The sequence below is a fragment of the Nelumbo nucifera genome, chromosome 2 (genome assembly GCF_055504915.1).
Source record: "Nelumbo nucifera cultivar China Antique chromosome 2, China Antique-T2T, whole genome shotgun sequence".
NCBI classification, from domain to species: Eukaryota; Viridiplantae; Streptophyta; class Magnoliopsida; order Proteales; family Nelumbonaceae; genus Nelumbo; species Nelumbo nucifera.
Window position 1 is genome coordinate 1,309,488 of NC_142650.1, and position 24,553 is coordinate 1,334,040.

The window sequence follows — 24,553 nt, forward strand, 5'->3', positions numbered from 1 at the left end:
CACTGTCAATCATTATATTGTTCGAAGAGGACTGTTGCTACACTGCACTTATTCAATCAGTGACAAGAATCGCAATAATGATCGCAACAGAAGTGAAATGATTTGCAGACTGGATGCAGTCATCCGAGCAGATCTTCAAATAAATAAAAAATTAAAAAATTATTTACCATTTAACTAAACTAATACAAAAATAATAAATTTATGCAAATATAAAATATTAAATTTATCTATCATAAAGTAAATTACAGACTGCCACCCTGTAATTTTCGGGGTAATGACACCCCCTAAATTTCCATTTGTAAGAATGTGCATTGAAATTCTGTATTCTTTATGTAAATTTCTCTGTACTTCTCTTTTTCTATCTACAATTTTCTGTTTTCTTGTTTCTATTTTCACTTCCTTTTTTGCTGTTTTCCTTTTTGCAATTTTCAATGTTTTCTGTGTATTAATTTGTCTTATCTTCTGAAATTTTATAGTTTTGTATTTGCTTTATTTTCCTCCTCTTTCAGTGTTGTTGCATTTCCTATATTTTCTACTATTTGTTACTTTTCCATTATTTTTTTATTTCATCATTTTTTTTTCAAAATTGCCTCATAATATGTTATTAAAGCAGGTTGGGGTTTTAGAACTGTTTAAACATGCACTTAAACAGTCACATAAGAATGTGGGGACAAGCAAGGTTCAAAGCATCAACATGTATCGGCCTGTATTGGCCGATAAGTATCATTCCGGGACCCCTCCGACCCACCCAAGGTCTGACTGATTCAGGGGGTAGAGGAGACCTAAACCACCCCCCCTGGACCAGTTGCAAAAAATATAAAAAATAAAAACAACCAAAATGTGTATCAATTCACCCAATATGCCTCTACCGGCATATCAGGCATATCGATATTTTGAACCTTGGGGGCAAAGTATTGGAATCGAAAAAAGTTCAGAGGGTGTCTTTATCATTAACGGAAGTAGATGGGCTTAAAAGTGTCACTATCCCCAATTTACAGAGTAGCGATCTGTAATCTATACTTGATTCTAATCAGACTTGATCTTTAGAGTTGTCAATGGGTGGAGCTGTGATTTTGTAGCTTCGTTCCAATTAATAATTGGGTAGTAACGGAATTTTACCGTTCCAAAATGATTCAAATCCAATCCAATTGTGCAACTAATAATAAATATCTCTTGGTTCTTTTGTAATTTTTATCATACTTGTCTAAAAGTGTAAATTTCCATAAACAGTATATAAGATAATTATGGTAAAAAAACTTATTTTATCAACATATAAACAGTTTAGTATTTGACCATCAATTTGGTTATACTATAAAAATGAATTTCTTAGTTATTAACTTATTATGTCAAGCATAATCAAGTCTAATTGGGTCAGGTCCGATTTAACCGATAAATAATTGATTCGGTTCTAGATCTTTCTCATAATCACGATTAATAATCAGACCGGGACTGGCATTGCCTTGTCCGGGCTTTCTCCATTGCCAGGACCAGGAGTTGTGTATAAAGATGTAACGGCACGTCAACTTCATGCAAGTGACCATGTGCAGACGATTCGACCAACAATAATTTAAGATTTGTAATACCGTGCGAATTCTATTGGCAACATACCACTAGTTAATTGTGGGGGGGGGGGGGGGGGGGGGGGGGGGGGGGGGGGGGGGGGGGGGGGGGGGGGCTCACTAGAAGAATATTTCAAAATTCGGGATTAAATCAGTATTTATTCAACACAGGGTCCCCCCTCATGAGGGAGAAGCCCGAGAACCTATTTAACAGATGGGACCTATATTTATGTATCAAATATGTCCCTCTGTTCCCAAACCACTGGTGGAAAGTTCTTCAACATGTTGAGGACCCCTAACTGGATTAGGACCCATAGGAAAACCATCCTTACAGGATTACCTGAACCATTTAAATGATAGGGCATTGCCAAAAGCCTTTTAACAGAAACCAAAAGATGCCTTTCTACAGGGAGTCCAGTCTTGCTCAAGCACTTTCTTTGTCAATGCAGAATTCATGGTTGTTAAAACAGCCTTTTCCAAGCACATTGACGAAAGTTGCACTATGATATTAGTGACAACATGTATTGACTACAAGCCACTCACACAATCTTTGAAGCAAGAAGCTTAGTAGTCCATGCTATATGCTGACTACGTTAATGATAAAGCAACAAAAAAAAGAGGATCAAAGTGAACTTACAGGAAACTTCCTTTTATACTCGTTTTTGAGGCCCAAGCCATGAGCCATATACCTATAAATGTGTATGATCATCAATAAATGATTTATGGTACCACTAAAACAAGGTAACTTCCATAGAAGGCGAACTTCATGAAAGTTAGTTTTAATGAACCAGTACATAAAAACAGGGCGAAACTGGTAGAGAATAAAAGTTTCATGTATCTTACCTACTAAGCTAGTAATTGATCCTTGAACATGAATCATCAAAGGCATCATGGAAGCATAAAAGCAAAATGTAGGAATTTTGTCCATCAGTCATCCCAAGCATCATCCGCTGCACCCTCTTTCTTGATGTTTGTGGGGGCAAGCATATATCTATACTTGTCTTCAATGTTTATTGATGTAGGGCCCGTCATTGAGAGTCTAGACAGTGCAAGTCTTGCTTCTTTCTGTGCAGCTGCTGCTTCCCTTTCTTTCCTCCTAGCAACCTAAAACCCAACACCCGTGAAAAGTTTTACAGAATCCATAAAGTGCCAACAAGAAACCACCAATATACAAACAGATTTATAAAATTATCACTTAGTACAAACATCCAGGAACTGCAACTACATCTGAAACTAATGCAAGCCCAACCTAAGCCCTACAAAACTCAACATGAGCTTTTACATGGGTTGGGCTTTGATTGTCAGGCCCTGGGCTAGCTTGGGCTTGGGCCTGCAAGGTTAGGCTTGCACCAAAGCCAGGTTGAGCATGGATAGCCTGAACCAGACCCGACTGACCAACCGACCTGAGGCAGGTTGAGCATGGATGTCCAAATTTTTAATGTTTAGCGAATGTACATTAATCATTGTAATTTAATAAATTTTCATTAAATTTTTACAACAATTATTTATTCATAAAAGATATTACTAATTGGCATAATTTACTAATTTCTATAAAGTCAATAATTATAGTTAACAATTATCAAATAATTCAGGGAAACTCTTCAACTAATAATCCATAATTTTCAAATAAATAATAATAAAAAAATTAGGAAATTAATCTATGAAAAATATTCTCCAAAACTATTTAAATAATAGTCTATTATTATTCAACTAAATAATTATTAAAAACTTAGGAAAATTAAATTAGAAAATACCCCCAAATAATTATTATTCAACTAAATAATTATTAATCTATTTAAATAATATTCTTATAATCTTAGGATCCCACAATTCCATTTATAAAATACCCCCCCCCCAAATTCCAATAATCCTATTTGTAAAATATCCACAAATTAAATTATTTTTAGGTGGTTGCCTTGGGTGGGGAAATTTGGGATTTCCCATCCCTGACAGGGAATGGGTGCCTTGCCTCGAACCCGCCCCACCACCGGGGACGAGGTGGGGATGGGCAGAGTGTCTTGACTACAGGGGTGAGGGACTGGGAGGAGTGCCACATCCCGTGCATTGCACAGGGCCCTGCTAGTTATGTAAAGATATTTGTATACCTGCTCATTACCAAGTCCCCCTAAGCTCATCTTGAATAATTGGGTTTAGCTCAGGCTTGGCTTGGGTTGAGAAACTCAGGCTTTGACATAAAGTTGGCCCGTCCCTAGCCCAATATCCAGGCCTTTTAGGATTCAGACCAGGTTGTCCCAAAGTCTGGCCAAACTTGCCCAGGTTGCACCACTAACTGCAGAAGATTAAAAACAAAAAAAAAAGTAATGAAAACTTTTTTATGTTCAAACTACATTACCTTCCCAGTTGCAAATGCCACAGTATTGCCAGATTCCACATCTGCAATTGCTTTCCTTATATGTGCTACAAGGAACTGCAAACACCAATGTACCAAACAATAATGAAAAAAAGGTTTACAGACCACTAGTGGGAGGAAATGAGGGGCTATGAAATGAGAAAATAATGACAAAAAATAAACCATGTCACGATCAGTGTAGAATGAAGTAGCTTGGCCTGTTGACCCTGCACGCCCTGTCCTTCCAATCCGGTGAACATAATCCTCCATTGTCTAAAACCCAAGCCAGATGAGAAATTTCAAGCATTAATTATTTCATTAGCACATTAATGAAGTAATTTGATTCAGAATCACAAGCTTGGCAATAGTTGATAATGAGCATGATGTTTCTGAAGTAAATTGATTCAGAATCACAAGCTTTAATGAATAATAAGACTGCCACCAAAGCAAAATGTACCTTTGGAAGATCCAGATTAACAACATGGGCCACTCCTGTGACATCCAAGCCACGAGATGCAACATCAGTAGCAACCTGGACACAAAGCTTATGAAATGAGTTAATGCTATGTAATACCTCTTGGGTCACAGGCCTGTAAATAGTGCAAGTTTCAACCAGCTTCATCTAGCAGTTTAGACAGAGAAGAATAAGAATTTTACCAGGATATTGGTAGAACCAGTTCTAAAATCACGAAGAGCTGACTCCCTTTCACTTTGGCTGCGGCCACCATGAAGAGCAACCGCATGCAAACCTTGTGCTACCAATGCTTCAGTGACTTCATCACACCTCGTCTAAAGGATGACTCAGAATTTAACAATCACAATTCACAAGACAATCATAGCAAAAGTACAGTATGTTCTTTAGAAAATTCAAGAATATCAAAATCCAAAAAAAAAAAAAAAACTTAAGAAGTAATACTTGCATGTTTAACAGGACCAACATTGCCGGACTCAGACCTGACTGTATGGGCAGACCGTTCACAATGGCAGCCAAAATGGTTTTAGGTAACCTGGTTCTTAACATGTTCATTTGGTCAAACTAACCCTGAATAAATGTGTTAATAGGTGTTACAGCCTGTAACATTTATTGCTTTAAGCATACTTTGATGTATAATTGCTTTAAAAGAAAATATGAAACCATTAATGTTTTTTTTTTGCAATCAAACCAGATGATCAGACCGTTCAACCTATGTCCCAGTGGCCAAAATGGTTTTTTTTTATAATTGAAGATGAATTTTATTAAGACAATATGAGAACTGTGACAATTATATTACCGAGAGGCATGAGGTGCGACCTCCCTTAAAGAGTGAAAATCACATAGCACTATAGACCAAGACTACAAGGTAGCCTGTAGCCCAGTACAAATGTTCACTCAAAACCCCTTGTTTAGCAAAAGATAATCTGCCATAGTGCTTGCAGACCTGCCAACCCACTGTATACTATCATTAATGTTTCTTAATAACCAGCTGGCCTTCTTTGAGAGGTTCTTGTAGCACCAAATGACTGAGCTCAGATCTGTTAACCAATCTACAGCAATTTTGGAGTCACCTTCAATTTGAAGGTTCTCAACACCAAGTTGATTAGCAATCTGAATACCTTGTAAAGCTGACAACAACTCAGCCCTATTTGAGTCTCCCATTCCCACTGGACCTGAGTACAAGGCTAAGATATTACCATCCTTATATCTCAAAATCCCTCCTATACCTGAGGGGCCAGGATTGCCTTGATTGCTTCCATCAAAATTCAGTTTTACACAACCTTCCAGCGGCAGAGCCCCCACACTATAGAAGTCTGTTCCTTCTTGAGGGAGCTATTAGCCACCTCTATCCAGTTCCTTCTAAAGTAACCAAAGGAGAACAAATAGAAAAATTCTGAAGTTCTCAACCAATGAGTTGCCCTTGTTAAGATACACTCTTTGAAATTCGGAGGCTTTGTTCCTTTTCTCGAAAACTTCTTGCATTTCTTTCCTCCCAAATTCTCCAAAGTGTGGCTGCTCTAATACATTTCCACATAATCCTCCCTCTTTTTGTGGGCCATACAAAGACCAACGGATCAAAAAGCAGACTTACATCAGTGGGTAAATTCCACTTGCAACCAAAATAAGGCAAAAATCCAATCCCAAATAGCAACAGCAAAGGAGCAGGAAATTAGTAAGTGGAAGCAGTCCTCACCATTAGCTTTGCAAAGAATACACCAGCTAGGGGACAAGCACATAAAAGGCTTCTTTTTTTGTAGGCTGTCTAGAGTATTGATTTTCCCATAAAACACTTCCCAACAAAACAAGATAATTTTGGGGGGAACAGGCTTAGCCCAAAGCACCTTTACCGGAAAAACCAACTGAGGGGAGGAAGAACAGAGAGCTTTCAAAAAGGAGGCACAAGAAAAGGAGCCTTTTGGGTGGGGGGACCCAAATCCTCTTGTCTGGCAATAAAGGATCCAAACAAACATTATCAAGAATCAAAGAAGTTGAGAAACATCACCAAGTTCAACATCCCTCAAGCCCCAATGGAAGCCAAAATCCCAATTCAATGACAAAGGCAAAAAGGGGGGTGGGAAGGAATTTAGAGACAGCCTTATTATTAAACAAGGAAATAGAGTAAAGAGAAGGAAAAAGGCCTTTTAAGGATGAATTTCCCACCCACACATCTTCTCGAAAGAGAACAGAATTCCTTGAGCAAAAATCATACCTGGCAAAATTAAGAAATTAGGGAAGGATGCTATGAATAGCTTTCCAAGGAGTTGTCAACGTAGCTTGTCAAGAAACACCAGCATCCCATCCATTATTTGAGTGACCATGAATACTAACTATCACCTCATGCCACAACCTCCCTCTTTCCAAGGGCCATTCACAGCCACTTACCTAACAAGTTTGTATTCTTCAAGACCATTTTTTTATCAATAACAGAAACTTATGTTAATAAAATAAACATGATTACATACAGAACTCTAGGGAAGATAAAATGACTTACCAAATAGTTTTGGGAATCCAGGGCCGTCTGGAATTGGAGGGGTTTTAAGAAATGAAAGCGGAGTGATCATGGGTATGTACTCAGGCCCCATTGGAGTGTGTGACTCTGTAACAGCAGAACTGAATGCAGTAATTTATGGGATGCAGAAATCTATGGAAATGGGGATACGAAAGCAAATAGTTGAAGGTGACTCCAAAATAGTAATAAGTTGGCTAAAACAGAATGAGAAGGTTTCTTGGTTTTTCAGAAACAAAATCAAACAATTCAAGAGGTTCTCAAGGGATATGCAGCTGATAATTCAATGGACTCCTAGGTCAGCAAATGGTCTAGCTGACCAACTAGCAAAGCAAGGGGTAAATAGGGCAGTGTGCTTCTGGGCTCAGTTGCAAGACTGAATATTAAATTGTCTCTGTATTTTATTGGTGGTAGCCGAGGCTGCCCTTGTTTCTGTACTCTCTTCTTATTCTAAGTAATAAAATTTGATGTTGATTGCTCATTAAAAAAATGATAAAATGACTTATCTTCCCCCAAAGAACCCAAAGAGAAAATTAGAAAATTACAGAGTAGCCCAAAATAATTGCCTCCTTCCCACCCCCTACTTCGCCAGTTCTCTTTACCCATTGAAATGAATTTCCAAGCCCCTAGTTAACCACTTAACTTCTCTTCTCTCATTAGCATACATCCAAAGTCCACAATCCTTCCTTAACCAGTTTAATACTAGTTGGGAATCTCCTTCAACAATCAGCTTTTGAACATTCAACTCTTTTGCCTTCCCCAAACCTTCTATTAAGGCTAACATTTCAGCTATAAGAGAGTCACCCCTTCCAATGGGGCCTGAGAACAATGCAACCACTTTCCCATTCTCGTCTCTGAATATGCCTCCTACACCTGAAGATCCTGGGTTACCCTCGCTGCTCCCATCAAAGTTTAACTTCACAAATCCTTGGGTAGGTGGAGACCAAAGGGGCCACACTGATGAGTGAGCTGGTGCGAAGGATGCCACTTCCTTCCAACTATTAAGCAACATACCCATAGAAAAGGTCCTTAGGTTCCTTTCTTCCCACAGAGTCCAGCATATGGTAGCTCTCACACATCTCCACATGATTTTACCTCTTTTCTTAGACCACCTAAAGAACGAAGCAGAAAATCTTCAAGACCAAATTTCCTATCCCCAATCCACCTTCTTCCTTACTTCTACACTATATCCCACCTTATTAAGTGATCCTTCTTCTCTTCCCTTAGCTCCAATAGGGGTGAATTATTTCAGTATTTTTTAAGAAGTGTAAGACCCTCAGTAAAGGTAGAGGTGTGATTGGAGTTCGAAGGGGGAGAAAAGAGAGAAGGTATGCAAGGTTTGAGCCCTTTTTCTTTTTCCAAGTTGAGCCAGAAGAGTAGGGGTTTTATCGTTGATTCTCAGGAAGGATTTTTAGAGGGGGTGGAGACGGGAGATGGGGATGTGAGTGAAGTTAGGGTGGAGGCAGTGGAAGAGATGGTGAACAGTGATCTCAAGGACAAGGAGGGAGGTGGCATAAAAGGAGGCGGGGGTAACAAGGTGAGTGACTTGGAAAACATGAACCAAGACGCTTGAATTGGGGGTGACTCCAACTTTTCGGTATCTGAAGTGGTTGTTGGAAAATTGGGAAATGATTTGGGCCACAGGGGGAAGGAGACTATTTTGGCTGGAAGTGGTGATGTTCTGGAGGTTCCAAAGAAGTCTAGAGATCCAAGCAAGTTTAACGTGGTTCATGTTATGAAGGTCTTTTCAAGGCTAAAAGATGGCTTGCTAGGGGTATGGCTGACCAACAAGTATAAAAAGGATATATAAAAGAAGAGGGGTAAAATTGAAGGCTCATAGTCTTGAAGATCTTCACATGGAAAATCGATTTTTACACAAGGGAGTTGGGAAGATAATTCTTCCAGTGCATTCTCAATGGAAGTCAAAAAAAAAAATGGCATGTCAAAGAAGGCTAGTGGGGATGGAAATGAAATTGAAGAGACCTTTGTTGAGGCACTGCCGGATGAGCAGGAGATGAAGAAAGGAAGCTTGGATTTGCTAGAAGTGCTTTGAGCGTTCAATAGGTAGAGGAAGGAAGAAAGTATGAGGAAAGCTTCTGACGCATTAGGGAGATAAATTTGGGATGAGGAAGGAGGCCTGGAAGAGTTTGGTGAGGTGGAAGATTGTTGTGTTGTGGTTGTTGTGCAAGAGTGGTTTCAATTCTTGTTTCTCTCCTTGTTTGCTGTTTTGGGTGGTTTGGTAGGAGTTTTTGTAGGGTTTGGGGGGGGGGGGGGGGGTTATCTTAACACCTACCTTTAGGTTGTATTCAGTATTTTCTTTTCTTTAATATAATTTTCTTTTTTACATTTCCAAAAAAAAGGTTCCACCAAAGCTCACCTTAACCCATATGCCTAAAATGCCTTTAAAAACATGTAATTGTCGTACACACACTTGTGCACATTTGTGTGAGTGAGTGAGTGTGTGTGTGTGGGTGTGTGAGAGAGAGAGAGAGAATACAGACAGTATATTATGTGTTTGTATTCCTAAAGCTTGCTATGTGCGTAACTGCGTATAAATGCATATACAACATATTCAAATAAGGTAATTCCATTTGAACTAGAAAATAGTACAAAGACAAATATAAATTAAGATTTTTTCCGTAATATATCTATATCAAGTTTCACAAATGTTGAGCAAAAATGTGTTTTAACAAGAGATCCTTGTTAGCTAACTTGTGCTTAAAAGATGCAGAAAGAAATTCTAATGCATACTGGAGCATAATACCTTCCTTTCAACAAAAACAATGGTTAGGGGTAAGGAATGGCCAGATCTTTCAGCTTGAGATGCCTCTTCTACAAGCAAAGCCAAGAGTCGATCAATCTGCAATACATTTTAAGCTGTTACAACCATAACTAGTAAGCGATCTATTACCACAATTTATTAAAAATTCTGCCCACATAGGCATAATGAGATGTCCTTCAAAACAAAACTAACTAAGCAAAAGCAAGCAGTTGGATCATTCCAAAGGAACTGCCAATAAGGAATTCGAGGGAGAACTAGAGAAACACTGATAAAAAAAGAAAACTAGAGAAATCACATATAAAAGGCAACTTCCTAAGTGATGCTACCGAAATTTGAATTCGAATTCAATCTGGTTAAGGGTGATCCAAATTCAATCTGCTTATAATTGGAATACATATGAAACCCTTATCTGATCCAATATGATTCAATTTTAAAAAATAGGCTTATATATTCTTAAAATTTATATTGTATCTATTAGTAAAATTGGTCTGAATGTTGCACTTTTGAGTCATGTGTTCAAGTTTCATACAAGTAATTTTCAATTCGTTTTGCTTATGATATACAGATCAAAGTCCTTTTATTTCGTTTTACTAATAATGTAAAATATTTTGACCATTTTTCGTTTAATTCATGCTAATCAATATCAGATTGCAATCCAAATCCAATCTGAAACAAATATAAATCTGACAGATAAAATTCAATTCATATCCAAATATTAATGAATCGAATTTGGATCTAGGTATATCCAATTTGATTTGATCTGATTGCAACAAGATGGGATTTGAGTCTTTATATTTCTTAGTTTCTCAGAGCTGTTTATGTTTGCTTTGTTTAGATGTGGGTATGTAGAGTTATTTTAAGTGTCTTAGTCCATACTTGTATGTATGTATGAACCTCTCCTACATACAGACAGCCAACCTTTCTGAATTCTTTAATCTTTATCGAATAGAGGTGTATCCAGGCAGCAGCAACCATTGGCAGTCCAATATGGCTACTTAGAAACTTGCCCATTCCACATCTTTATACCCAAGCTAGGACTTCCATCCACTTCCAAACACCAAACACCATATACAAAGATTGATCTTAAGTATTGACACAGCTTCAAAGCAAATAGAAGGATAAAGCTATGGTACCTAGGTTCTAATGAGAGGTTTCACAGAGCAGATAATCATCTGCAAATTGCAGAAGCAAAACGGATGCACTTCGCCACCATTTGGTTAGGTAATGTAAGGTTCTAATGAGAGGCTACTCATAGCAGATGATCCTCTGCAAATTGCAGAAGTAAAAAGATGTACCTCACCACGTATTTATAATCCTACAATAATAGCAGATGATCCTCTGCTTGCTGACCATGTTGCTCAAGGACACTCTATCAAAATGATAAAGGGGAAGAGAAAGACGGAATTAGAGTCAACCTTCAGAAACATCCATTAATCCCACAAACAAACCAAGGTAGGTCTGAATTCAAACAATACCCTATAAAATATGACAGTGATTCTGAGAGGAAACAACAGTTAAGAATTAAATGAAAATCCCTCACAAATAATTGAAGCATGATAATAATATTGCCTTGCACTAGATGATGGACTTGGATATAACAGAAAAATGACAGGTTAATCCAACTCCAATAAGCACTATCCCAACAACATGGGGTTGACATAACTGGTTGCAAAAGGAAGAAGATGGACTGTGGAATTACAGCAATGAACAGAAGAAATTTAAATGGTTGACATGAGATACGAATTTGAGGGATAGTTAGGTTAAAAGAACAGCTAATAGTTTTGCTGATGCTTTGGCAAAACAATGGGTGGGAAGAAATCAATTGTTTTGGGCTCAATTGTAACTGTACTTTTAATATTGGGGAGAGTTAAGAGTTTTTACCTCTCCTCTGCAATTTGTTTATTCTGTTTTAATGAAATTTGAAGTTATTGATCAAAAAAATATTAACAGAAAAAAAAGACAGTTAAACCAAAACAGAGGAGCAAATCAAATGCCTAGCATTTACATTAAACAGACAAATGAAAGTTAAACCAAAATAGAGGAGCAAATCAAGTGCCAAGAAAAAGAATATTCTGTTACTGGTTTACCACTACATTGGATGTTGAAACAGAACTGCAAAATTAATAATTTCCAAACAAATGTCAATATAAGCATACCTTCTCACTTTCAACAACCTTCTCCAATATTTGAGATACATTCGCTGTTGGGCTGCTTACTTTCCCCACTTTAACTTGCACAGGGTTAGTAAGGTACTCCTAGAAATTGCACCACCAAGGGTCCGATCAACAAGAAATTTGCATGATGTTTCTTAACAGTTTCAGTTTAAATGAAACAGTCATGATTCATGTAGGCGCAGTAGTTATAAGGACAAATATAGAAAGTTCTTGACAAATACAGTAAATAACAAGAAAACAATATCAAAACACCCAATCTCTTCTAATAACATTTGAAAGCATAAAGCTATGTAGGAATTGATAAATTGACCAAAAGTATCAAGGGATTGAACATCAAATTCAAACTCAACTACTCAATAGCCATATCTAATCATCAAAAAACATAAACCCATCTTCAAAGTTCAACCTGTGGATGTCAGAAGAACTTAAGGATCTTATTAAACGTGGTTGAGTATCAGGTTTCTAAGTTTTATGTCACTAGTTGAAATTTGAAAGACAGAATACCAGTCCATAAAAACCATTATATTGAGAAATCCCTCCAAAAGTAAACATAGCATCAACTTTCTGAGCGTGAAGAGTACAAAATCTCCTCTATCAACAACTTTAGGCACACATTTTTGACCTACCACTAAGAATGAGATATAAGGTTCATGCTCACAAGTTGCAATTATCAGTTCATTTTTTATAGCTCAGAAAGTCTTTAAAGACAACATTTTTATTAAGTATTTTTTGTTGAATCAGAAATGCAAGTTTTCATTTAAAACTCCCATCCTAGGACCCCCCCAAGGTAACATTCACAATGGAATGTTTGCTGGGTTTCTAAGAGGAAGCAATCCTAGAAGACTCGCATCTTCCACCATATCTCAAGTCATGCAACACTACATTTTCTCATACTACAAAACACAAACTGGATGATTAATTTTTGCATCTGATCAGCAAATGCAATTCCAAAGGTGTATGTTCTCTATGTCAATAAATTGTGATTAAAGAAACTATTAATTGCAAAACTGTTCAGTGTTACCTGTGCAAGTGCTTCAATCTCCACTGGCATGGTTGCACTAAACAACAAAGTTTGATGTTTTTTTGGAAGATTTCGCATAACCTGAGACGAAATCAGATCATCAAAAACTCAAATGATTCATAGGCCCTGTATCGGATATGACATGAGGTAAAGAGGAAGCTAGAAAATACAGGAGGAAGTAGAGACAAACTGTGCTCCTTGACATAATAGCACATGCCAGTATTTGCAACCAATACTGATACAAGGAGTTCAAATTCAGATAAAATAAAAAATTAAAACAAAAAATAAAATATGCAAATTTAAGCACATAATAGGAACACCTGAGAAGTGTAACCATATAGCACTTCATTTAACAATGTTTTATTTCTTTACATAAACCCTACTAGAGATGTTTCCAAGGGAACTAGATACATTTTAACATTCAATTTAAGGCTTCTATCAAAACTAAGCCCAAGCTTATAATCATTAAACATGCAAGGAACTATACAAGTACACAAGTTATCATGTAAATACATTAAAAACCAATTGAACCTAGTCCACGTGTCAAAAAATCACTCTAATCTTATCCTCGCCTTCAGTTTAAATAGAAGCATCAATCCCATCATTGGACGGTATACAAAGTATTCCTCCAAAAGAAAATATGAGATAAATAATATTTAACTTAGAATCTCTCCGAAATGATCTTGGTGCTTTGAGTGTGTATCAATTGCATATGATGCATTGAATTGCATGGTTGCACAAACAAGTTTGAAATGAACTTTTCCAACACCATTTCAGACTATACAGAACTAAGCAACAACTTATTAAAAGTTCAACTAAGGAAAAGGAAAGAGAATTAACAAGCAGGCAAAGAAAGCACATGAAACAAATATGTGTGTGAACCAAAGCAAGCTAGGGCCCCAAATAGATCCAACTCCCCCATTCAAGGTTGGTAAGAGAATGATAGTAGTGAATTATCAAAAGAAAACAATAATGATAGTAGTACCATAACTGTGGAGCAGTAGGAAGAAGCATTCTTGTACAATAAAAAATTATTTTCTTTTTATAAATAACAAATACCACCTATTAAAATCGAAAGATAAGAAGGTAAAGCAATAACAATTTCCGATGTATAAAGAAGACCTCGATATCTCTCTTTAGCTAGAGGGTAGGCTACTTTTTTTTATGGGGGGGGGGGTAGCTAGAGGTATAACAATAGAGCCCATTTGGTTCATGGGAACAGGGGTCTGGAATCGGAATTGGAATGGCTATTCCGATTCCAACTCTTTGGTTGGGCGGGATTGGAATGACATTCCCTCATTCATTTGAGGGAATGGCCATTCCCTCCCCCTCCCTTGGGAATGAAATTCCATTCCAGCTGATTTCAATTCCCATTCCCATTCCTGTCTGATCCAAACAGACTATGCGAATAGACCATTCCGATTCCGACTGTGAACCAGACGGACCCTTAATTTTTTTCACAATATTTGTCTTTTGTCAGTATCAACAAGGATCAGTATGTTAGATTACCTCTCTTATTTGTGGTTCAAACCCCATGTCCAGCATTCTGTCAGCCTCATCTAAAACAACAAATGAAATCCTAGAGAGGGATGTGTTTCCTTGTTGCAAATGGTCAATAAATCTTCCAGGTGTAGCAACCACAATATTTACTCCTGCTCGTAGTTCGGATCTCTGTCATAGAATTCATAAACACAAGTAAATATATTAGAGATAAACTAGTTGGTAACAAATCTTTCCAAGACAATTCAAAGAAGAACCAACTTGATGCAACATGGGAGAAATATTGAGTACATTTGTACATATTACTACAAAAAAAGAGCTCTTCTTTTATTCTCTATGGCAGGTAGAAGACTGTAAAGGCAACAAAAGACAAGATCACTTACGTCACAATGAGGTTTTTTTTCCAATCAATCACTTATGGCACAATTAATTACCTGCTCAGCTATGTTTGTCCCACCAACAACAATAGCAGTTCTGAAGGACTCCAGAGATCTGCTGAAAGCCTTAACCTGGAAAGAATAACAACTGTGGTTTTCATTGAGATTAAGTGGATAGATACTCCTAGTCCTGAGAATACCACCTTTGGTAAGATTATCACTGGGGAATGAGCACTTTTCAGCAATAAACTATATAGTATATACCATGCAAACACCAAAACTTCCTGAGATATCCTTAACATTTTTCTTCTTTAATCAGCAACAAAGTGAACTTTATTGACATAAAGGTGCAAGTGTTCAACAGTGCATAGACTTAACAAAACCTTCCTCTTGATCCTAAGCAAAAAGTAAAGAGGGAAAAAAACAGGAAAACCCCAGCATGATACATACAAGTTAGAGAGACCCTTTGTCCACAGCACTATGATTTTTTTATTAATAAAGGAATATTTTATTAAATTCAAAAGTATTACATCCAGTGGTTTAAAAGGCGCACCTAGGCGCATTTTAGGGTATGTGCCTTGTCTAGGTACTAGGCGCAGCCCTTTCAAAAGGCACATGCCTAGGCGCCCAGGCGTGCACCTTTCACCTCAGCCCAGTCATGCGCATTTTGAAAATTTCAAACTTTTTTGCTTTTTTTTAACTTTGCTCACTCACCGAAGCTCCAAAAACCCTATATTTGCTAATGCTGTTCATTCATCCATTCTAATAAAATATCTTCTTAAAAGGCAATTAAAGTTATAAAATCATTGTCTTTTATATGAGAATTAAGAATTTAAGACCCTAACATGGACTTGTTTGGGATTGCCTCGAGGGGCGTGGTACAAAGGCAGCTCGTAGAATCAGGAATGCAATATGTTTTATATCACTTTAGCTACTTGAAGAAATGCAATTGCAGAAAAAAAGATATTTTGGGTTTTACGTGCTTGAAAATGCTTTATATGTTTGATTTTATTTTTAAATTTTCATTTGAATACTCTTTACATGTTACGTTTATGTATTTTAATTTTAGATAATAGGTTATAAAACATTTCTTTTAAAATTTAAGTTTATATTTATATTAATATTATGTTTAATATTTTTTTGCATTTTTTGGATTTTCTGACTTCTTATTTTTTAGCATTTTTTTGTATTTTTGCGCCTTTCTTCAAAAAAGCACGAGCCTCGCCTTGCACCTTGCGCCTCAGACGCAAATTGACCTTGCGCTTTTAAAACACAGATTACATCAAGATGGGAAAGTTCTCCACCAAACAAACAACTTTATAGTTTTCCCCAAAATATGTTTATCCAAAGTATCTACCATCCCATTTACTGTTCTACTCACCCATCTAAATACAACATCCAATTCCCTTGCTAAACTTTCTATTTCCCAGATTGTGTGCCTATAAAACCATGGGATTTAGGCACTACTTCTTGTCAATGAAATGACCACTTGTGAATCCCCTTCCACCTCCAGGTTATGAAACCTAAATTGGTTAGCATATTTTAAACCCTGGAGTAGACCAAACAGCTCTGCTGTCGATGCATCACCATTTGCCAAGGGTCCTGGAGTAGACCAGCACATTTCCTTCTGAGTCTCAGAAAACCCCTCCCATCCCAGCCTCTGCCTGATTACCAATATAGCTCCCATCAACATTAAGTTTTACAAAGTTAGTTGCCGGAGGTCTCCATTCCATAATTACTCTTTCCTTGTATTGAGCCAACAGTGCTACTTCCTTCCAATTTCTCAAAATATCATTTAGTGAGAAATTTGGAAGTCCTCCATGGTCTTCACCCAATGTGCAACTTTTATTTTTATTTTTTACTATGTCCAGGATTTCCATTTCTGTCATACTCTTTTCATTGAAGATCCTCCCATTTCTTTCTTCTCAAACAGTCCATATCATGGCAGCTCTCACTGCTTTCCACAACAACCTTCCTCTTTTCTTTGGATGTCTCAAAAAGTTTGGATCAAAGATTGGCACTTATTTGGGCCATTTGACCTTCTTTTCTACAGCATGTAATTGGTGTTAATCTTTCAAAAGAAAATTTCCCAGCCAAAGGCCTGAATTTTGGGAGGGATTGGCTTACTCAACTTCTTTCACTGGAAATGACACCCTCAAGGTAGATGGATGAATTAGGAACCTAAAGAAGGAAGCACATGTAAGAAAAGTCATCTGGAGAAATGGACCAAATTGTGTTTTTTTTTTTTTTTGATGAATGAATGGACCAAATTGTGTTGTCCTCTACATTTTGAACCAAAAAGACAAAATCAAGTCTGGCCAAAAGAAGGATGAGAGATTCACACTCCTTTTCCATAAGACCCCTTCTAAAACCAAAATCCCAATACCCCCCAAAGTAGCAGTGTTCTGTTGGGAAGCCTATTATGGTAAGATCAATACTGTAGAAAACTTGCAAAAGAAGAAACCTTTTTTTGTGTTTGTCCCCAAATCGGTGCTTTATGTGTAAAGTGAAGGGTGAGGACTGTAACCATTTGCTGATATCGTGCTCCTTTGCTGCCAATATTTGGAATTGGGTTGTTTCTTTATTTGGGTGCAGGTGGAACTTGCCCTCTGAAGTAAAGCTGCTGTTCACTCCAGATGCTCTTGGGAGATTGACAAAAAGGGGGAAGATAATGTGGAAATGTGTTAGAGCCGCCACCTTGTGGATCTTATGGGAGGAGAGAAATGCTAGAATATTTCAAGAAAAGGAAAGAAGTCTTGCTGAAGTCAAGGAATGTATATCGACAAAGACAATTTCATGGCTGAAATCTTCACAATTGTTGGCAGATTTCTCCTTTTATGACTTCAGGAGAAATTGGGACGCAGTGGCTTCTACAGTTTCCACCAAGAACAAATTACAAGTTGAATGGAAACCCACACCAAATGAAGTGGTAAAATTGAACTTTGATGGTAGCTGCCAAGGTAACCCAGGGCCATTCGGAATTGGAGGGATTCTGAGAGACAAAGACAGCAATATGTTGTCTCTTTTCTCAGGACCATTGGGTGAAGGTGATTCTGTAAGGGCAGAGCTACTAGCAGCGGTACAAGGTATACAGATGGCTAGTCAATTAGGAGTGAGCAATTTGTTAGTAGAAGGAGACTCCAAGGTAGTAGTGGGCTGGCTGAATAGCCCAGACACAGTTTGTTGGAGCTACAGGGATCTGGTAAAGAAAGTTAAATGGATGACAAGAAATATGACTGTTAGGTTCCAGTGGGTTAGCAGATCAGCAAATGTAATGGCTGATTCTCTGGCCAAGCAAGGCGTGTCAAGGGGTGATTTGTTTTGGGCTAATTTGTAATTTGTTTCTCAGGTTTGGGCATGTTTTAGTGCTTATGATTCAGTCCTTGGGGGAGGTAACATCTCGTGCCTCTTCCTAGGCTGTATGTATTTTTTATACTCTTTCAATAAAATTACTCTCATTTATCAAAAAAAAAGAAAGAAATTCACAAACTTAGAAATGGGTTCACATTTGTAATTGGAGAGGGCGTAAAGCACAGGAAATTGAACCTTTAGTGGTTGAATACCTATCCAAAGGTCCTCCCAAAACAAGGACTCAAACCAATGCCCACATTATACTGAATAAGGTTAGCAAAGAGAGGATATACTCATATACCTCATAGATTGCTTTTCAAGGAGAGAGAATTTGCATTGGGGGTTACCTTTGCATCCTGGCCATTGCCCAACCGACTGTGTATGCTTTCAATACCTTGTACCAGAGCCTATCTCTTTCTAGGAGAAACTTCCACAGCCACCTCCCTAGGAGAGATAAATTCTTCTGGACTAAATTACCTAACCCAAGCCCACCCTTCTCTTTAGGTCTACAAACCTGCTGTTCAAATTTCACCAAGTGATCTTTCTTTCCAACCCACGGTTCCCACAAGAAATCCCACGTTAGCCTAGCAATTTTAAGAGGAATATTGAAGGTGGACAAAAAATATATGGAAAGGTTGGTTAAGGTGGCTTTGATCAAGGTTATCCTCCCTCCCAAAGAAATGTAACTTCTCTTCCAAAATGCCAATTTTTTAGCAAATCTCTCCAATGCAAGCTTCCAAAAGCTCTCAGAACTTAGGTTTCCACCCAGGGGAAGTCCCAAGTACTCCAAGGGCCAAATCTTAACTTCGCATCCTAATAACTCCACTATTCTAAGGACTTCCTCTTCTTGCAAATTCATTCCCACCAAATAGCTTTTCCCCAAATTGATCTTTAAATTAGAAAGTTTGTCAAAGGATCTTACCAAAGCTTTTACATTTCTAAGTGACTCAGGACTAATGTCATCACAAAACAGGATTATGTCATCTGCAAATTGCAAATGGGTAACTACAATATCAGCCCTTCCCACCCTCCAACCTCTAATTATATTATTCAAATCCGCCTTTGTGATCATTCTGCTTAAGACCTCCATAATCAAGGTGAAAAGGAAAAGGGATAAAAGGTCACCCTGTCTCAAGCCTCTTTTAGTTAGAAAAATAAATAAAAAAACCTCTAGCAGACACATTGATCAGAATTGAATATTGCATCAAGCTCAAACATCCCTTGATTCATAAGCCCATCTTCCCCCAACCCAACTTTCTCCATAACCTCAAGAAGGAAAAACCAATCCACCAAATCATAAGCCTTTTCTAGGTCCAATTTACAAATAACCTCCCCCCCCCCCTTTCTTCTTCTCTGCTACACATTCATTAGCCACTACAATCTAGTCAACAATTTTTCTACCTTCACAAAAAGCTCCTTGAGATTGTGAGGTTACTGTGGGTAAAACCTTCTTCAGTCTGCTTGAAAGAACTTCTACTATTATTTTATATAGGCTACCAGCCTACCCACCAAACTAATGGCCTGAAATCCCTTGGAGTTTTGGCTTCCTTTTTCTTAGGCACTAGGCCTAGGGCAATGAAGGTAGAGTTTGTTCTGGATGAGACCTCCTCTTTCTGGTGAAACTCATCAAAAACCTCTTTTAGATCCTTTTTTTTCCAAAAACCCCCAGCAGTCTTGAAAGGAAGCCATAGAAAAACCATCCGGCCCCAAATCCCGATGCTTTTGATCTTTCCATGGAGAAGACAGCCTCTGTAATTTCCTCAATAATAAAAGCATCCTCCATGGCATTAGATTGACTACTTATCACCCTATCCCACTGCAATGATGCTACAACATTATGAATTTCAAAAAACAATTTACCCCAGGATTGGCCCCATCAATCTTGAAAGCCTCTGTAGCTGTGTTCTAGCATTCTACACTCTACAATTACAGAAACTAACTGCTCCAAAATAACGCCAGACTACAATAAAACAAAACAAGAGAACATATAGTTTCTAGACAAGTTGTTGAAAATTAAATAAGCCTAAAGATAATTGCATGTGACTGTATGATGATAATTGATGTCCCACTACTCTATCCGTTTTTTTTTTTTTTTTATAGATGTCCCACTAATCTATCCTGAATACATTGTTTTCAGCTAATGATATAAACATAATTGATAACCAATATCTGCCTTTATCAACCCTCCATTTCCTCAAAGTTCATGAGAAAAGCTTCAAGTTCACAATGTTATTTTGATCAGAGAGATGCAAGCATAAGATATTTCATCTAAAGTTGGCTCTTGAGATAGGCTGGATCATCTGACCCTAATATCCACTTTTTTTTTATAAATGACCTAATATCCACTTGTTTAATGACCGGCAGTCAACCAATTCTTATCAAGGAGGTGATCAAGTTTACCATTTGAAAAAATCAAGTAGGAAAGGAACTATGAAGGAAAATGTATAGATGTTTTCATGAAGTCAAATATGATTAAATAAAAACAATAAGATTGTGTTCGTCTTTTCAAACATTGAAAGTCAAAAGTGTTTTTTCATGAATACACTTTTGATATAAAATTTATATAGCAAAAGTTTGGCTGGAATAAATTATCATCAATATCAAACCCTTAAACAATGCATAAACACTTCAATAGGAAGTTTTATCCGTGCCATTTAGTTTCCTAAAAAAATATCTTTTCTAAAGCAGCTAAACAGTAACAAATTGTTATAGGCAGAATAACAGTTTTGACAATAAAATTTATATAGCAACAGTCAAAGTGTTTTTCATGAACACACTTTTGACATGAGTTTATGTAGCAAAACTTTGGCTAGAACATGAATTACCATCAATATCAAAACCTTAACTAACTGGGCATAAACATCTTCAATAGGAAGTTTTATATGTGCCATTTGATTCCCTAAAAAATGCCTTTTTTAAAGCAGGTAAACAGTAACAAATTGTTATAGGCAGAACAAAAATTGTCATGCTTTTGTTTAGGGGAAAAAACATTGCCAAACCAAATATCTGTTAAAGAGCACTTATATACCAAAATTAACAAAAATGAATCCAGGCTCAAACCCAGAAAGTATTTGGTTGATTTAATAGCAATGCCTCCATGAAATTGTAGATTGAATTAGATCAACTGTTACCTAAATTTTGTTACCACTAAGACATAGCCAAAATAATTACAGTCATCATCAATCTTATCAACCAGGAAAAAAAATTCTCTCACCTCTTTCTCTATTTGTTGAGCAAGTTCACGAGTAGGAGCTAAGACTAATGCTAAAGGTCCATCACCACGCCGAATAGGTGGTTGAGCCAAGCAATGCTGTGAATTGAAATATAAAAAGGAAAAAGAAAAAACATAAAGAATAATGACAGTGACAGTCTTGAGCTTAGATATTTAGATGCTATTTCATGACAGGATAGTAAGATTAAGGGGAAAAAACATTTTCTGAAGTATGTCATGACCATGGACACCTGAATCATAGGAATAGTGAAGGCAGCAGTTTTCCCACTCCCAGTCTCAGCACAACCTAGAAGATCCCTTCCGCTAAGAGCTACTGGCATGGCTTGTGCCTGAATGGAAGTTGGCCTCGTGTACTCATGAAAAGCGATATCCTTCATAATACTTGAGTGCAAACACTGAAAGAAAATGGATATTATTATCCAAAACACTGGCAACAACAAATTATCGAAATTATAACTGTGGTTTAATGAATCGCACCATATCTGTAAATGATTCAATGGGTGCAGGTGCAGGAGGGGAGTCTGAAGCAACAGTAACATCAACATTTAACCGCAGGCGAACTTCTTCAATCTGTAGAAGCACAAGCCAGATCAACATTGCAATGCCCAGCATGAGAAAGACATTTGAATGTTATCCTTAGAAAATGTAATTGATCAACTAGTAAATGCAAAAAAAAAAAGGCTTTACTAAAGATGACTAAACATTTTTTGAAAACCAAGTATAATCAAATTCATAAGCATCCCATAGAAGTAGCGAATTATATTGTTATAGTTGATCTTAGATGGCATATTCAGAGAATAAGTTGTAACAGATTGATTGAATTTGGGATCATCCTTTCCTTACTACTTAGATATTACACTGCCTGAGCTGAATACTATTATCAAGCTAAACTCGAAGCATTGTATAACTGGCAATTATGATTTCCAGCATAGGTTTAAATAGTTTTGTATTTCACATTTTCCTTTTTCAGGCCTGCAGGGTGTAGTCTATTGCATCAATTGATAGAAACAAGTCCGTGCACAGATGACAAATAAAAAATATAGTGCATTGATGTGCCAGCCTGTCTTTGATAAGCAAGGGTATAGAAATTTGGCCATCGCATATATTATTGCGATCAAATTAAAATTCAGTCAACAACAAATTAGAGTAAAATTATCAACTCTAATATCATAATCGCCTTAAATGGTATTATCCAAAATAATAGATGATGAGCAAGAATGAAGTAAAGGTTCAAAAAGTTTTCGAAATATCATAAGACGATACCCAGCCACAACCTAACCGAAAAACAGAACCCCAAGCTCACTTAGAATGCAGGAAAGAAAATCCAGGACTATGTAATGCGATAAGACGAAATGTGTCAAAATAATACCAAAAACGAGCTAAAAAATAATTACAACCAGAACTGAAATGCTGGAGGTATAGCAGAAAACCAAGCTCTGCTCATCAAATATATATATATTATATATAAATATGTACAACAATAATTGGCTCATCAAAAACTGATTACAAAGGCATCCCGAACATAATCCACGAAACTCAAAGCTTAAAAACATCGAACCTGCTCGGGTTTCAGACGGAAAACCCGCTCCGACGGCTTCCACTGCTGAAAAACAGGTTCCGGGACAGCAAGAGCTCTGGAAAGCGGTAGGTTACCGGAAGTGCGGCGAGCGCCATTGGAAAAACTAGGGGGAGCAGAGGAAGAGTTCTTTAAAGAGTAATGAGGGTTTGAAGAATAGAACTTATGATCATATTCTAGGGTTTCTGATGAGGTTTTGGTGGTTGTAGAGTTTCGAGTTGCAGTAGGGAGACAGTGAGAAGACGGAGTCGATGATGTCCGGAGGTGTGGAGGGACATAAGACATTTTCTTTTTTTTTTTCCCTTTTCCCCCCCTCTCAGGTTGTTTTTCTCCTCTCTTGGCTTTTTAAACGAGCCCGACGGGAGAGAATGCAGAAACGAGAATTTCTAAAGAGCAAACGAAACGAAGAAGAAGCGTGAGTGAGTCTTCAAGCAGGCCTCTCCTCATCCTCCAAATTGTGTATATAATCATCATCTGCAGCACTTCTTGTATACAATTATACAATCGTTTGGCTGAGACGCTCTCTCTGTTCTTTCCTTGCTTCTGAAGTGAAGATTTTATGTTAATGTAAACCGAGTTCTATCGGTTGCTAATTTGCTTCACATTCAGTTGCTGATATACCATCGGATTAGAATATTTCTTTCTACAATAATGTATGAATCTGTGATGATTTTGGTGTACCATCACAAAATTTAACCCTGGCCTTTGGGCGCAAGCGCAACCTGTAGGAGACAACGAACTGGGCCTGGCTTTGTGGCCCGGCTAATATTGGACCGTTCCATCCTTGTTATCAGTTTCCTTTAGGCTTACTTGGTTCGTAATGATTGTCCAGCTGACCTGTGTGCTTATGTAAAAAGAGAGAGAGAGAGATGCAGCCTCAAAACGGACAATTGTACACCAACATAAATTGATGGAGTGACAAAGATCGATAGTGAACTGGGTACCAAGGTGCATTGCTCAGCAAAAAAGAAATGTATTTTATTCAATAGACTCGGTATGGGCAACTTCTTTTAGGATTGGTTTGTGCTATTACGGGCTTTGCTAACTGCCATGCGGCCCATGCCCATTTCTCGTATCTGGTGGTTGGATCAAAGATCGGGTTTTATCCATGGTTTTATAACTGTCATTATCGTGGATGGTCAAACCATTTAGCCCAGAAACTGGTTAGGGTACTGATTCTGTTTTGACTCTAAACTGCTGTTTTACCCAAAATCATTGAATTGGTCAGTGGCCCATTAATCTAGGATGGTTGAACTATTGATGATTTGACCCAAACAATGATTTTAGGTTATTTTTATGTTAATTATTATTTTTTTAGTTTTTTTATTTTTTAAATTTGTTATGAGTCAATCCATTGTTGACCATCCAATCCAGAAACTGATGAACAAAATGGTTTCAGTTCCAGATGGGTTTTTAAAACACTGATTTCATCTATGTTTAAGCGGTTAATGATACTGGAAGAATTTTAAAGCAGTCAAAATTCCCCTTTACATTGATTTTTTATGAATACCAATTACTTGGTTATCCCTTTCATGATACCAGATGATTGCTTATCAGCTTTTCATATATAAAACCTTTTCTCTATCATATTTGGGTCTTTAAACAATACCATTGTTTAAGGAACCAGGGGTAGAGGGACTTCGTTGTATA

The 24,553-nt window shown here is 37.4% G+C and overlaps 1 protein-coding gene across 1 annotated transcript; it reads right to left on the reverse strand.

Annotated features, from left to right (window-relative positions):
* Positions 1-1,907: 1,907 nt before the first annotated feature.
* On the reverse strand, positions 1,908-23,472 carry LOC104594469 (DEAD-box ATP-dependent RNA helicase 20-like). Its single transcript, XM_010254743.3, has 15 exons — positions 22,886-23,472; positions 21,805-21,897; positions 21,558-21,722; positions 21,310-21,405; positions 14,802-14,876; positions 14,377-14,538; positions 12,868-12,948; positions 11,829-11,927; positions 9,655-9,750; positions 4,567-4,698; positions 4,367-4,441; positions 4,093-4,182; positions 3,913-3,987; positions 2,403-2,663; positions 1,908-2,248 (listed from the first exon to the last, which is right to left on the reverse strand). Exons 1-14 carry the CDS (start codon positions 23,186-23,188, stop codon positions 2,487-2,489), a joined length of 1,719 nt encoding a protein of 572 aa, XP_010253045.1. The 5' UTR covers positions 23,189-23,472; the 3' UTR covers positions 1,908-2,248; positions 2,403-2,486.
* Positions 23,473-24,553: the final 1,081 nt, after the last annotated feature.